General features: G+C 39.1%; 2 protein-coding genes across 4 annotated transcripts in view; one reads left to right on the forward strand and one right to left on the reverse strand.

The window, feature by feature from the left end:
- PLCZ1 (phospholipase C zeta 1) overlaps window positions 1-8,596 on the forward strand; it is a 57,300-nt gene extending 48,704 nt beyond the window's left edge. The window contains exons 10-13 of the mRNA XM_009942996.2: window positions 414-586; window positions 3,349-3,481; window positions 5,156-5,305; window positions 8,514-8,596. Coding sequence (XP_009941298.2) covers window positions 414-586; window positions 3,349-3,481; window positions 5,156-5,305; window positions 8,514-8,596 — 539 coding nt within the window. The remainder of the gene's footprint in view (window positions 1-413; window positions 587-3,348; window positions 3,482-5,155; window positions 5,306-8,513) is intronic.
- The window catches only part of PIK3C2G (phosphatidylinositol-4-phosphate 3-kinase catalytic subunit type 2 gamma), a 310,696-nt gene continuing 302,040 nt past the window's right edge, over window positions 7,805-16,460 (reverse strand). For all 3 annotated transcript variants that reach the window (XM_075440297.1, XM_075440305.1, XM_075440313.1), the window contains one exon: window positions 7,805-11,610. In XM_075440297.1, coding sequence (XP_075296412.1) covers window positions 11,458-11,610 — 153 coding nt within the window. In that variant the 3' untranslated portion in view covers window positions 7,805-11,457. The remainder of the gene's footprint in view (window positions 11,611-16,460) is intronic.

The following is a 16,460-nucleotide window of genomic DNA, read 5'->3' on the forward strand; positions in this document are numbered from 1 at the left end:
CTTCTGCACCAGAACTCTGTGAGCAGGTTCAGAGTGCAGTGTCTTGCCACTGTAGAGAAACCAGTATATGAATTTGGTCCTTATGGAGAAAAAAGATCTCTCATTTCATATGCTCCAAGGTTTAATTTAGAAAGAAAAAGGAAAACGCACAACACAATGAAGTGTAAAAAAGATCTGTAGGGTGATGCTTAATATGTGGTGCAGTTCTAAATAGTGCACTTCTTCCGTGCATGAATCATTCATTATTGAATACTGCTAAATTTAAGAGAAATAACAGGGTCTTATAAATGAGTTGAAAGATCTACATGTTTAAATCTCTTCTGTTTTTGTTTTTACTGTTATTGTCAAAGCGTTGTTTTATAAAATGGTATCAACTCTAATTCACTAAAATTGATATTGGTTTATTTTTATAGTGGCCTTAAACTTCCAGACACTGGGAGTACAAATGGAACTGCAGAATGGAAAATTCCTAGACAATGGTGGCTGTGGCTATATTCTGAAACCAGAATTCCTGAGAAATCAGAATTCAACTTTTAGCCCATACAATGTGGGAAGATACAGTAAACCAATGTCTCTGTCAATAAAGGTAAGCTTAGTAAATTGTTGGTTTGTTCCATAAAATGTGAAAACAGATGTTACATAGTTTAGACCTATTTGTTATCTATTATTGGTTTCTCATTTTATCCCCATTCCTGGTTGTTGGGAAGTTTAATATTGTTTTTTAATAACATGTTAACACTCTTACATAGTATCTACTGCCGCTTGGATTGTTTCCCACATGTAGTTCGTTTATGTTTGCTAAATACATGTAGATGTTCAGAAGTTATAAGAGTTTGTAAAAATACATGATTTTTCACAGTGTTGTATACAGAAATACAAACATATCTTGCATTGTGTCACAACTGTAGCTGACAGAGGGACTTGTCAGTTCTGTTTGTGGAGACTGAACTCTGAAAACTCAGAAATCGAAAGTGCGCTTTTGGTGTTATTTTAAGTATTAGTAATACTACATGTACTATTATAATGCCAATTGACAAATGGAAATGTTTAAAGATATGATAGGAAGCTTTACACTTCTGTTAAGTTTCATAATCTTCCTATGCATACATAAAAGACTATCATCCTGAAATGATATAAATAGTGTAAAAAGGGGCATAAATCTATGAGCCTTTGAATTATTTCTACTTCCCCCAAATTCAAATCTGATTTACTTCTTAAAAATATTAGAAACCTATGTCATTTAAAACAAATGGGTTAGAAAAATCCTTCGAGGTCAAGTAGATGCTTTATAATTGTTCACTAGTCAGAAAACTACATTTTCCCAATGAAGAAGTGCTATTTCTGATTACACAGTACACTACTTGCATAAATGCTATTTAATTAGCATAAATTAGTGTATAATTGCTATTTTGTTTCTTTCAGAGAAATAAATAGTGGAGATAAAAATTAGCTAATAACAATTATAAAATACTTACATAATGCATGCACCTAATCAAGAACATTTTAGTGTCCTAACAGTGAGCATAGCAATTATGAATTGACATTACTGGATGATTTCAAGCTCGCATGCATATACATCAGTTACTTTAGCCCTTATTTGTATAAAGCTGGAGTTAATGAGACAAAAGATGATGAAAAATCCCCAATTGTAATGCAGGAGACAGATAAAATCATTGACAATGGGAAGGAGATATCTGAGTTTGGAAGAAGTTGGAAAAGAAAGCTTTTAGGCTGACGACATAGGCTGAGATGGCAGGCTGGGTAGCACAGGAGACAAAGAAGCAATGGCATCTCACCAGCTGAGCGACCGCAGGGTGCAGAGAGCCCCATTCATAGAGTCAGCAGCAAAAACCAGGGAATAGTGGTTGGAGACAAAAAGAGGCAGAAGCCTCAGTTAAAGGAACCTTTTGAGACCTTGGGTCTCAAAAATCGATTGGATTTATGGATTTGGGTCATAGTGTCCTGAAACGATTCTGCTCTTTTCCCACCCTATGGGAGACACAGACTGGGTCTAGCTATGGGGTAATAGTGGGAAGCAGGACTTGGCCAACATGGCTGAATTTTCGTCATGACATTCAGGGCATGTCAAAGAACCTCCCCTTTTTCGAAGTGGGCAGTCATCAGTGTTTGCATCTTGCGTAGCTGACTAGTGAAGGTAGGAACTATTTTCTAGGAAGAAAGGGGACAGCATCAGGATTTGCTAAGCCACTGCTCTTTAATGTTTCAGGCTAGAACTTTTCTTGGAGCGAGGTATTACAGAAAATACACAAGCAAAAGGGGGATTTGTGGAGTTTGACTTTTCTGGGGAGTTGACAGGGGAGTAAGAGGATGTATCATGGGTTTTGATGCTTAGTCCTGAGATCTGGATCATAAGTGTCATATCTTTCACCTAGGCTTGCAGGCTTGTATATCTTTCTTGATACGTTCCATACCTTGATTTCTAAAAAAGCAGATTGCTGTACAAATGGTTATTCTCTCCTTGGTGTCCTGAAATATAGGTAGAAAGTAGACAAAGTTGTGACTTTCATAAATCCTTTCTTAGGCTGGGTGCCATATTACAGAGCAATCTGAGGCAAAAATTCCAGGTAGCTAACTCAGTTAAGGAGAAAAACATCAGGGATCCTACTAAATGCAGAGTTTTTATGCGTTACTATGAAAGTGCAGGAACACAGGCGAGGCAGTCTGCTACACACCCTGTAACACAACGCTGATGTTACTCCAGGTCTCAGCACTGGTCCGATAGACACAGCTTTAATGGGGATTCATGAGCTTGATCTCAGAAAATGCACAAATCGTGAGACTGACTCTGCCAGCATTATTATCTTGCATGGTAACCAAATATAATTTTTATGGCCAGTTATTGAATAAAAACTTAAATCTGAATATTATTATTTAAAGCATGATATCAGATTTTTTTTTTTATGATGAGAGCAGTCAAACACTGGCACAGATTGCCCAGAGAGGTGGTAGATGCCCCCTCCCTGGAAACATTCAAAATCAGGTTGGTTGGGGCTCCGAGCAACCTGATCCAGTCGAAGATGTCCCTGATCATTGCGGGGAAGGGGGTGGGAGGGTGGCGGGGTGGTGGATGGACTAGATGGCCTTTAACGGTCCCTTCCAACCTAAACTATTCTATGAAATTAGCCAAGAATTAAATTAAATTGGAAGCACCATATTCTTAGTTTCATTGTGTTTCATATGTACTTTTATAAGAGTTTATGGCTGGTATATCCTTCTTGTAGTTATTTCTCATGGAACAGTTTTTGCTACTTATGGCTACTGTATGGCTACTATGTGTAAAGTTTGTTCTTACAGTTATTTCAATACATTACAACTTTGATTTTCCAGCTCATCAGTGGTCACCAGTTACCACCCAGTAACCTGTCGAAGACTAACAAAGCTGACCCTTTAGTGCAGATAGAAATTTACGGTGTGCCAGAAGATCAAGCGAAAAAAAAATCTAGTGTTGTGAAAAGCAATGGTGAGCATCAGTCTTATTCTCCTGCCAGTAATATAAGGAATTCACATTTTTTCATCCCAAGAAGCTGTTCTGTACTTACAGAGACTGCAGTTATTTCTCTCTAGACTAGGATCTTCTGGCACAAAATCTGTAGCAGAAGTTCGTGCTACGTGCCATTTTTGTAGACTAGTAGGTGAACGAAGCACAAACTCTCCTAGTTAGTAGCACTCACCTGAGGGAGGATGGAACGCATTGCCTTTACTCACTGTCGCGGGCTCACCCTGGATGGCAGCTCAGCCCCACACAGCCACTTGCTCGCTCACTCCCCGCAGGATGGAGCAGAGAGTCAGAAGGGCAAAAGCGAGAAAACTCTTGTGTCAAGATAAAGGCTGTTTAATTATTAAATTAATTATTAAAAGCTGTGCACATACGCAGAGCAAAATGAAGAATTCCTTCACCACTTCCCGTTGGCAGGTGGGTGTTCAGCCATTTCCAGGACAGCAGGGCTCCACCACACGTAACGCTTACTTGGGACGGACACTGTCACTCTGAACATCTTCCCTTCATCCTTCTTTCCCCCAGCTTTTTTCTGCTGTGCATGATGTTCTATGGCTTGGGGTACCCCCTGGGTCAGTTGGGGCCAGCTGTGCCAGCTGTGGCTTCTCTGACTTCTTGTGCCCCGCCAGCCTGCTCGCAGGGGTGGGGAGGCGGGGCCTGCAGCGTGGGAGAGAGAAGTCCTTCACGCTGTGCAAGCACTGCTCAGCAATAGCTAAAACATTGGTGCGTTACCGACACTGTTTTGGTCACAAATCCAAACCAGAGCACCATATGGGTTGATATGAAGAAAATTAACCATACTCCAGCCAAAACAATACACTAATTGGTAAATTTAAAGACACTACTCTGAAGAAATTTCTGTCACATCATCACTTAGCTCATATGAAGCTTCTAGAAGGACTAGTCCCTTAATCACTTGACAGGTGAAGTGTGTGTACTCTTCGAGCAATCCCTTACCTTTATGCTGTAGATTTTCTTGATGCCTCAGGCTAAAAGTTCCCTGTGATCTCCCTCCTGTGCCTCTGTTTTCTATTTTTCCTATTTGTAGATAGCTGATGTTTTAAATCTGCCCCCAAATTTCTTTTCGCTCTGTATGAATATTGCTCAAGACAAAGCACCTCCTCTCCTGTTCCACATCCTCTTTTTGTATTTTCAGTCTAGCGATCGCTTTACCACCTTAATTTATTTAGCTCCCAGCTTCATTTCCAACACTGCAAAAGGAGAAAATTTGGCAAAACCATGAAGCCGCTATGGCTTTGAGCAGAGGTTCTTAATTTGGCTATTGCTGTCCCATTTAAGAGACAACACCAACTTTCTTAGGCTTTCGATTTACTTTAATATGTAGCCAAAACATGACAAATCCTTAGAAGGGGCTGGCCTGCATACTGTAGGCAAGTCCTGAGCTCTCTGTTTGCTTCCCTCTGACAGTTTTAACTCCATAACCTAAACAAAAGATGTCACCTATATACCACTGCAGTCACTGGGAGTCTCATCATATATTTCAATGGGCGCAGAAATCGAGGGAAAAAGAACGAAGCTTTACCAGTTCAGACCAGTGATAGTGGATACAATAATTCAGATGTTAAGCAGAATAAATGAAATGGTATTCTGATACTGTGTGTTTTCTCTTTTCATTAGCTCTGAGCCCTAGATGGGACGAAACTTTCTCTTTTGCTATACAAGTTCCAGAACTGGCATTGATACGCTTCTGCGTGCAGGATGAGATATCGCTGGTTGCAAATGAATTCCTTGGTCAATATACTTTACCACTGCTGAGCCTGAATAAAGGTAATATTTTTATGTAAGCCACCTATAACAGCTAAAAAAAAATCTATAACATTCCAGGCTTTTATCATTACTGTAGTATTGATAGAGTACAGCGTTATATTTATTTCCTAAAGGACAATTGTATAACCATAGGTAAACATTTCACTCTGTTTTTTTTAAGTCATTGTAGTCTCTGAATGCAAATTCACGGTGTAGAAATAAAAAGAATATTAATGACAGTAAATTATTCCTACTGCAGTATTCCATTCTAGACAGCAAGTGCTCAGGCAATATTTTAACTCCTTAGGACACAGGAAGAGCCATTAGGCAGAACTCCTGTAATGGCAACAGTTTTGTGTACATTCTACTCGGGTAGGCTCAAAACCAGATACAAGCCAGACTAAAACAAACCAAAAAAAAAGCCCAAACCCTCAGGTAACCTGTCTGCCACTTCAGAGAAGAGAATGAAGAACATAAATTAAGCAAAATATTTACAGTATTTTTCTTGGTAGTGTTTCTTTTCTTGTACCAGTACAGCTTCTGGAATCTTGTGTGACTAATAGGCTGCACATAAAGAGCAAACACAGAAGTCAGTAGGCCAAGGAGAAAAGCTTACATAAAATGGCTGTTTACTATATCAAATTTCCAAAGCTATATTTCTGACAAAACAAACAACCGACTTCTATTAGTGAATGAAGATGTGAAGGCAAAACGTTGGAGCTGGCAATGGGCACTGTGCCTTTTTTGTTAAGCTTAACAGGATTCTTAATGGCTTTTTCTTTCCAGGTTCTGAAGTCATAAAGCTGTTTGTGAGTCTTAGTTGAGGTTGAGGAGTTACACAAGAACAAAGACTTTACTTTTAAAGCACATTTGCTTTTCTTCAACATAAATTTTTTACACTGATCACCTTTTACTTTCCTTTTATTTATACATTTCAGGATAGCAAAAAAAAGAATAGCCTGCAAGCTCATGATGTCTGAGACAAATTTAAATAGTAGACACAACAGCTTATATGTCCTTACAAAACCATCAATCTGGGCTTTTGGTTTTTTTTGTATAATTTTTCAGTGTGTCTCTAATATACCAGTATGATTAATTTTGGTCACAAATGAGGGATTCATATTTTGGAAAAGTACGAATATGCAGATTCCACAGGAAAGATTTTGAGTGGAGTAATTAAAAATGCTAGGAAATGAGTGTAGGTACAAAAACTATAAACAGTGTCAAACAAATTACCCCAACCCCCACTTAACACAACATAAAAAAAAAAAAAGTAAGATCCCATCAAGATCCCCAGAGGCACAAATAAAATGCTTCTAAGAGATGAACTGACAGAGAATTTCAAAATTTATTTCAATGCTTAACATTGAGACCTCTGAATTCCAGGTCTTTAAGTACCTAAACTCCCTAAATAGTGAAAGGGGAAAATAATGCATCTTACAGAGTCACAACAGCCTAGATTTCTTTGGAAAGAATTGCCTAAACCATGCTGAAGAGTGAGTTAAGATTTAAACCATTACTCTTCATAGCTCCATTTGCTATAATCAGCACTACAGGACTGTCCTTCCTTCCCTAGGATTCACATCCCGTAGGTGTCCCCTGAGGGCAAGTTGCTTCCAAAAGCTGAGCAGTGCTTACATCTTTTTTTTCTTTGACAGGCAGCGGGACAAAGTTGTCCCATTGCCACCCTCCCCTGCATTTTCGCTCAGAAGGATGCAATTGTGGATCATCACTGCCTGCCTCTCCCCAGCAGCAGCCTCCCAACTCGGCTGTAGGTTCCACTGGGGAAGAATGCTTGCTGCTCACCTGTACCAGTGTTTGACTTTTCATGCAATGATTAAGTAGGTAACACTCAGAGGGGCTGAAGACGAGAATAATTCTCTAGCTGGGCCGTTATAAAGGCAAGGAGAGGGCTGGGTTACAATCCCTGTACCAGTAAGTCTGCCATGTAGAATACTAATACGGGATAGCAATTCAATTATTACTGCTATTATCACTATATCAATTAATAGTTAATTGTTTCATACAAATTGGAAAAATTTCAATAAAAAAATTTTTTTCCTCTTTCAGGACATTTTGTAGAATAGTCTATAGGTAGGGGCTAGAAGACAGTCTTTAGAAATGAGTCCTAGTCCTTGAAGTGTATCTTTGGACAGGACATCAACCAGGTCTTTCACATAGTGTGTGCGTGCTCTGAAAGTTGATCTCAAACGCGTATTGCCGGGACACAGCTTTAGTGTCTGCTGCCCAGCAGCTGGAGCTTAGATGCCAGGTGAAATTTCATGCAGTATAAAACAATCAAAAAAATCCAAACCCAGATAAATGAGGGTCCCAAAGACTACACACACATCCAGACACACCTAAAAAAGGATTTTGAAAACTGCAGTTCTGAACATAGATGCTGATTCATAACAGACATTTACTTAAATAACCGCAGTTATATATACATAGTTATATATACATAGTTATATATATATACATAGATCAAACAGAACATGTTTTTTAATCAAAAGTGTCATTGTTTATTATTATGAAATAATGGGCATTTACAGCCAGATACAGCAATACAGGTTTGGGGTTTTGGAAAGGGGATTGTTTTGTTTTCCAGGCACGCAGGTTAATTAAGTTTGAGGTTGAGAACTATAGCTTCTCCAAGTGCTTCAACAACCAGATGAACGTGTACTTTCTGTGGCATGCCTTATCTCTGATACTGAGAATCACTCATACGTAAAAGGAGCACCTTAACAGACTTCAGATGTCATGGTAGAAGATCTTACACTACACTTTTGTTCCTGCCTCAGCTGGACAGTGCTTTACTGCTGCAACACCACTTTTCTCTGAGGCACTCTCACTGTTGATTCATGAGTGATTTAATTTGCTATCAGAACAACGCGTGCAGCACATAACATCTTTGGATGTTAAAATGTATGCTTTCCCCATGTTGAAATATTACTGGGTTACAAGTCTTCAGTTTGAAAAAACACCACATCCAGAAAGACACTGAAGTTGTTCACTCTGTGTCCAAAAATGCCAGAATTGAAATACTATATATGTAGAGGAGAAAAACAGCAGACATGGGATTTGGGTTCTGCATCATTTCAGCTTATTTTAAAGAGTTATTTAAAGAATCATAAATTATGCCTTATTTGCATACTAGATTGTAAAAACACTCCATCATAATCTTTGTGTTTGTGGTGACTATACGAATAAAGTGTCATTATCTTTACAGGTTACCATAATGTTCCCCTGTTGTCCGAAGATGGCAGCAGTCTCAAACCTGCATCACTGTTTGTTCATGTCTGGTACTATTAATGATGCCCTGCAGTAGCAGCTGTGGACGATCATACCCTGCTCAATAAAGAAACATCACTAGACTTGCAACAACCCAGGGGTCTGATTCCCAGTGGCATGTTCTCAATGATTTTATGAAGCTAATGGGACTTCTTGTGTGAGTAAATGGTATCCTGAATAAGTAATGGCTACTAACATTGGTCCTACCATTATTTAGAACTAATTCACAAAGACTGATCTTTTTTGGACATTTTAAAAATTCAGTTGATAATTTCCTTTACAGCTAATTTCAAACTTATGATTAATTACTGAGAATAATAGTCTAATATTTATGATCTAAGACTGCAAAATTATAAGCATGTTACATTGACATTTGTATTAAACAAAATTTTCTACTGTTGTATCTTTCCATGGGAACAGGAAAAATTGCACATACAATGTACCCTTTAAATTTATAATAACAGCAGCTTCCAATTGGACTATACCTCTTCCATGTCCACCGTAATTTTGTTACCTGGAAAAACAGTTTTGAGAAAAACCCCAGCTCTAAAAATGATGCAAACTCAGATGCTAATATCGGTACCTTTTCTTAGCTTAGTCTTGAATCTCCTGCTGCTAAAGAAAGACAAATAATTCACAGATTATTCACAAAGGGCTATGTTCCTCATAGCAACAGGGAGCTCAGGATACATCTCACTGTGAACTCTGGAAATAGGAAGCACGGTGCTTTGAGGTGGAGCAGAAGAATTTTAGAAAAGGCAAGGGTCGGTTGTGTGATTTAAGATCCCTGAGGACAACTTCTTGCCTGACGTAACTATCAGTGTAGATCTTGCCCATAAGACAGAATTTGCAGATATTCCTTACAAAACTGAAGTATTGTTGAGTTTCCACAGGTCAGTATCTACCCAGTTAATCGCAGATTTGTTACTCAAGCATGGCGCTTTTTTTAAAAAAGAGGATGTTATATTGATAAGTTTCTTTATTTAATACCAAACAGTATTGCTTATGTTTGCAGACAGTTCTGGTAATATTATATTTTAATGCTCTTTGTTTTTAAATGCCATTTTAAGCTATTTGATTTGATGTTGCTCTAAGATGGAAAATCAGGGCATGCAGTAAACAATGATTAGAAAATGTCACAGGAAATAACGCTATTAGAAAATTGCATTATAGATATAATAAGGAAACCAAGACAGTAGACTAAGAAGAATCTAAAATCAATACTGAACTGTAAGGTCAGGGGATTTGATAACATTGTAAGCTGGCCACAATGTGTTTTCTGTGCTTGAGTGACAAGCCACTTGATTCTTTACCCAGAAGAGCCTATAATCTAAAACGTTAGACTTACCGGTCTTTGTAGTGATCGTATCTGCATGCGAGCCAATATCCCTTTCACATGGTAAATATTTTATAGCTTTTTCCAGCTCTGAAGAATACTAATAATATTAATAATCAAGCAGAGTTCCCTGCACTCCCCTTACTAAGGAGGAGTTTAATTTCCCCAGGCAATCTGGTGTATCTGTTCTCAGACAAAAACTGACCAAGTGACACAGTCAGTTGGTTTGATGCTGAGAAATACTCCAGCTTATTTACTTTCCTAGTCCCACTTCAGGAGCTTTATACAACATTACCTTCTGAAGACTGATTTGTGATATCCCTGTGTTAACCACTTTTCCACCTGGTAGGACAATTGTCAGACCCACTCAGTGTACGGTAACTTAAAATTTTACGGCAGGTTGGATCACAAACCAACATGTCTCCTGTGCCTTAAAAACGTGCCTGTGGTGCTGGAAAGGTATATATACACGGTCAGCTATATGTGTGTAAGAGGCTGGCAATAATGGACAGTTCATTATGCCTGCTCACATGCTCAATGTTTAAAGCTGTGCTTAAGTGCTTCCTCAATTTAGGTAAAAACGCTTTGAAGAACAGAGCCCATAATTAACCTCAGTGAACTCAAAGGAACCACTCACATTCATTGTTTAAAATGTATATATACATTTTATAGCCCTGAGGTCAACGCACGTAGTGACTCGATTCCCTTCTGCAGCGTAAGAACGCAATGCAGTAAGACTGGTGAACAAAGATACCTTACAGCATGGTCTTCAATAAATACCAGACTGAAAGCTCACATTCACTATTTTTTATTTATTCGTGAGCATTAGTTTCTCCCTCCTCCTTTCTTCTCACTAATGTCCAGTTATATCTGCTTCTTGGATGCCAGAATAAAAGAAACAGTGACATATTGTATCGACAAATGAATATACTGGATTGAATGTTACAGTATATCAAAAGTTAAAAGCACACCAACACATACAGCACAAAATGTGCAAAGTGCAAAGCTGTTAAGTTCTTTTCTTTTTGAAAAAATGTATTGATTGTATAAGATTTAACATGAAACTTGCTAGACTTCTGAAATGTATTGGCACTCGGGGACCCATCCCATGGTTCTCTGGTGATACCATCATATGCACTGGGGTCACAGCAGATGCTGATAAATTACACCGTTATCAGCATTGTTTCAACACAGTCAGTGGAAATAATGGGCAAAGAATTAGGCCCCACACTTTGCTGTGTACAGAATTCAGTATTTTTACAGTGCTGTTTAACACGAACAAAACAAAAATCTTTACTGCTGTCATAAGAATCTGTGTCATGCTGCTACAAGTTCTTAGCATGGGATTTCTTAAGTTCACACCGACAGAAATCTATTGCAGGAAGATGGTAGCAATTTTAAGACAACAGCCTTCCGATTACAAATGTTAAGGTATGTGGTCAGCAGACGACTGCATATTCTCAAGGGCAACTGAGACAAAATGTACTGTGGGAAATGGGATAAAGAAACATTAGTGGAGAAATAATTGCATTATCTCAGACAACATTTAAATTACACTGTTTCCCAGTGGATACCACTTTTCTTCATTTAGCTGGACACTGCTCAGTTGAATGTTAACAGCTCCCACAAATGCTCCTTTGCTTTTCACAACAAGTTTCAGTATCCGGCCTTTGAGCTCTGTGACTTTGTCATACACAACCTGAAATAATATAGAATGAAACAGAAAAAAACCACATGAATCTGTGAATCTATCTGACAGGCAAAACTTACTTCAATACAGCATTCAGGATGATGATTACAAATTTGTAATCATTGCTTTAAACAGCCCTTCAAAATTAAAAACTAGTAGCCACGAGCCAAATTCACCTAACTTAGTGAGTTTACTTCAGAAATATACTTGACCTTATGCATTTTATACTAAAGAGATTCTGCCAGTCTAGGCTTGTGAAATCTGATTACGAAGCATTTGTAAATATATTTGAAACCTGTGTTGTGCAATGCCTGAGAAAAAAATAGGTATACATAATTTTCCCTGTGAAAACTGAAACTCTGACGTAAGCAGGGTTTTGAACTCAAATGTGAAGAAATATCAGATCTTCCACCAAGTTTACCAGGGAATGATAATATGGTTGATTTTCTGGAGCAGAGATTCAGATGGAGGGTACTCATCATGGACAGTGGCATGAAAACATAAGATAGATAAATCTGTAAAAGTGTAGATTATTATAATTTTAAAATATCTTTCCATAGCAGACGCTTTGATAAATGGTATTGCTTTTCTGCAAAAATCAGAAAAATACAGGAAAACAGATTTGATGTTTCAAAAAAAAAGATCAAGCCAAAGCAAACCCAGATTTTCTTCTAATCAAGACTTCCATAAAATTTCAGAATTGTTCTAAATCCAACAAACCCACATCAGAAAAGAGATAATTTTCCTTTGAAAATTGTCTGTATACATTTTACTATTTCAATACAAATAACTTTATGCATGAGTCTGGATGCTAACTGTATCCAAATGTGTCCATTATAAAAATGCTTGCATTTTTCTAGTGGAATCATCAAATATTAAACATGAGAGAAAGCTCAGCCCACTCAGTAGAAGCTGTAGATGTGGAACATCTCTGAGGTTGGACCCAAGTTAGCGGGCTGAATTTACTACATTTGGATGTGTCTGTTACTGGAGAAGTGCTGTTAAAACCTCTCAAATTGAATGAGACACCTTGCTTAACATCTTTTTAGAGAACTACTAAGGCCTATAGTTTTTTAAATATCCTTGAAATTACCTTAACACTCTGAGAATGCACTGAGGTTAATTATGAAATCTTCATGCTGTATTTTCTGGATTTTAAAAAAACCAATCTGGAGTGACAGGCTAACAAGAATGAGCTGCATTCAGAACAGATTCCTGTGTTTCAGTCTCTACATTAATCAAAAACTGCTGCGTGAACTGCCTGTGGGTTGATGAAATGTGAAGGAATGCTCTCAGCTAGTTTCAGGCCTGAAAGGTGAGCTTTGTTAAGAGAAGTACATTTAGCCTACACATTTGTATGGCTGGAAATGTTTTTGCTATTTTAGTTGCAATGGAAAATGCTTTAAATTTTAATCTCTCTGTGCAGTTTAAAAAGAAAACACAGTGACACACTGTTACTTCAGGAGAACAGGAAAGTGAAACTGCCTAAAAGGTGTTTGCCATGCCGCCCGCTCGGATCGACTGTGCCACCTGCACGCAGTCGGTACCTGCGGCTCTGCTGGGGAAAAGAAATGTCAGACCGAGCCCCCTCTAGCTTGGAGCTCTGTGCGCTGGACTGCTAAGTCATAGAATCATAGAATGGTTTGGGTTGGAAGGGACCTTAAAGATCATTTGGTTCCAACCCCCCTGCCATGAGCAGGGACACCTTCCACTAGACCAGGTTGCTCAGAGCTCCATTCAACCTGGCCTTGAACACTGCCAGGGAGGGAGCAGCCACAGCTTCTCTGGGCAACCTGTGCCAGTGCCTCACCACCCTCATGGTGAAGAATTTCTTCCTAATATCTAATCTAAATCTGCCCTCTTTTAGTTTACAGCCATTCCCCCTTGTCCTATCGCTACACACCCTTGTGAAAAGTCCCTCTCCATCCTTCCTGTAGGCCCCTTCAGGTACTGGAAGGCTGCTATAAGGTCTCCCCACAGCCTTCTCTTCTCCAGGCTGAACATGATGTTTACTGTGCCTATTTCTCCAAATGGTATGTGAATTAAAAATTCCAGCTTCTCTGTCCCCCAATGGCATCTCCCCACCAAAACCAAAGTGAAATGATGGGGAAAATCCAAAAAGCAAGAAGAGGTACAGTAAGCGATAATAGAATTCACAATAAATCTATGATTTGATTATTGAAGTGATACTAACGTTACCGCAGAAAGGTGCCTTGTTTCTTTGCCAATATATTAAAGATACCATCTTCAGCTGTTGCTTTAAATCACCAAAAAGTGTACATGAAGCTGTAAGAGCTAAGAAACCTTCAGTACGGCAGATCATAACAGGCGTGAACTGGGGTAATGAACAACTTTCAATCTTTGGACAAAAAGAGGCTTTAAGCTCTGAGCAACGACAGACCTTACAGTGCAGGGTGGGTGGTTTTCAAACGATCCCAATAAACCGTTTCTAAAATGGTATTGCCAATTCAGCTGGAGCAGGTTATATATCATCAGGATGCAGGGACAGCAGCAACGTCTGGAGATAGCTGAATTAGTATGTGGATAAAACAAATGCCACCTGCCAGAATTTCATAATCGGAACTGTTAAATCCTGAAATGGCTGTGTAGTAAGAATATTTGCCTCCCATTTATACAGCTAGATCAAATGGAGGTGAGTTATACCCACCCATGCAGCAACTCAGCGAGACGGTTAGGGCTGGAATTCAAGTATTTCTGGCTCCAAAAAGAGCAGCACTGATGACCTACAGGAGTCTAATGACATTTTAATCGCAAATGTGGGACAGTTCCTTCTCCTTAGGTAGCCATGGCACAGTTCCTAGATTTGCTCTTAACGGTCCACGTTAGCTTTGGCACACGGTGCTGGAGGGAGCGGCTGTGCAGCCCCGCCCCTCCCCCTCCATCAGCCCTGCTGGGGCCCTTCTGGTTGTCGCGGGCCAGCGTCCCCTCTGCTCCGCGGCCCGGGCACGGTATGTTTGCTGGCACTGGGCTGCATTTTCATGCACCATTTTCACCCCTTCCTGGGGGCAGGATGGGGAGAGCTCCCTCTCGTGCTGGCTTCGTTACAGCAATGCACACTCCGCTCCGCCTCGGAGGTCTGCGCATCCCACGGGTGCGCGCACACACGGGCGCTCGAGAGACCAACTGAGGGCGGCTGAGACCTTGAAGCGTATCTCGGGGCAATCGCTACACATATAAGCAAGACCCCACTGGGGCTGGTTCTGGTCATTGTGACTTTTCTTGGCAAGAGTTTAAACTTCAATCATTCAGATTTATTTACAAATTTTTTACTCAGTTTTCACTAAACTACTCAGGAACCTTCCAAGTAACTCTTCTTTACTCCTAACAGCGGTCCACAAGCAGGTATGTTATTCTTTTTCTCTTTACACTGCCTTCCTTTTTCCTGTATTCTTTCTCCTCTTCTTCTCAATCATCATTATTTAATGCAATGCTATACCAGTGTGAAGGCAACAAACTTGAAAATCCAAATAAAAGAACAAGAGAAAAAAGGAGTCCTTGTTCAAAGCAACTCCAGAACATTTGGCATAGTTCATTCTATTGCCAGCCCTCCTGGACTTTCACGTCTTTACTCTCACACACATAAGTAAAAATAAAAAAAAAAAAATGCACTTTTGCAAGGCTGATAATGTGCTGTAGGCAGTCATAAGCAATAAAAGTACAAAACTAAAACCAAAAATACCCAAGAGAAGCACATTTCAGAATCTTCTCAGCCTCAAACACAGAGGGAAATTAATATACACCTTCCTTGCAGCTATTTGGCTTTAATAAAAACTTATGAACTCATAAAACAGGCTAGTACATTTCTGTACACAGCGTTTTGGACAGTAACTAACTTAAAAGACAGCTGAGTTATATCTTAAGTAGTTTTTCTTCCCTGGGACAGCTTCTGCCTCAGTCTACCAGCCTTGAACAGAAAATGCATACAGAATGGTATCACACATGGAAGAACAGAGTTGCTAACAGCACGAGCATCAGGTCTGAAATGTCCAAGTTCAGTGGAACCATATGTCCCCACCGCGATTAGCAGTTCCTGGTGAAAAAGACTGAGCATCTGTGAAGAAGGCTGTACGTTTTGAGTAAAGGATATTAAAGTCTTCATGGAATTTCTCTTAATAGCAGTGGAATGCTCCTTAACCACAATTAAATTTACTCCCAGTGACTACTGTCTGACTGCAGATAGGATTTTGGATTTTCTTGCATTTAACTTGATCTACTAATGGTTAGAAAGATTATTGTCTTCCAGTGTTGCTGGCTGGTTCTTGTCTATAGTCCATTTTGGATACTTTACAATGAATGTTATTATATAACCATATTATATTTCTTTGCTTTAAATATCCTTCAAATGTAAAGGAATTTCTTTAGACAGGTCAATTAGACTTATTCCAGTGCCTCTTTGATTGAAAAAAAAAACCAAAACATAAAAAAATAAAGCCTAGCTCCCTGTTACTCTACTGCAGTACCACAGGGAGGGAAATCTGAGCTGTTAGTAGCAAGACTACTCAAGGAGCCTACTCACAGAAGTGCTAAAAGTCTTCAGTGTAAGCAGGTAACTTTTGTAATTAAGTAGATGTGGGAAAAGAAAAATATTAAAACCCCAGGACTGGGAAACTAGGAGATAAGGACTCAGTCTCAGCTGGCTAACTTAAGCTTCATTGTATCTTATCTATGAAACAGGGTGGAATGGTAGTATTTTCCATGCCTTCTACTTGCAATCCTGCTTAAAGAGCATCTGTAAATTGCTTTGAGATCTTTAGGAGATTTTTTATATGTAATAATTACAATCTCCAATCCCACCTACTGTTTGAATCTCATCTGCCCTTACGAAAGAATACGGTTCA

This window comes from Opisthocomus hoazin, chromosome 1, assembly GCF_030867145.1.
Source record: "Opisthocomus hoazin isolate bOpiHoa1 chromosome 1, bOpiHoa1.hap1, whole genome shotgun sequence".
Classification (NCBI taxonomy): Eukaryota; Metazoa; Chordata; class Aves; order Opisthocomiformes; family Opisthocomidae; genus Opisthocomus; species Opisthocomus hoazin.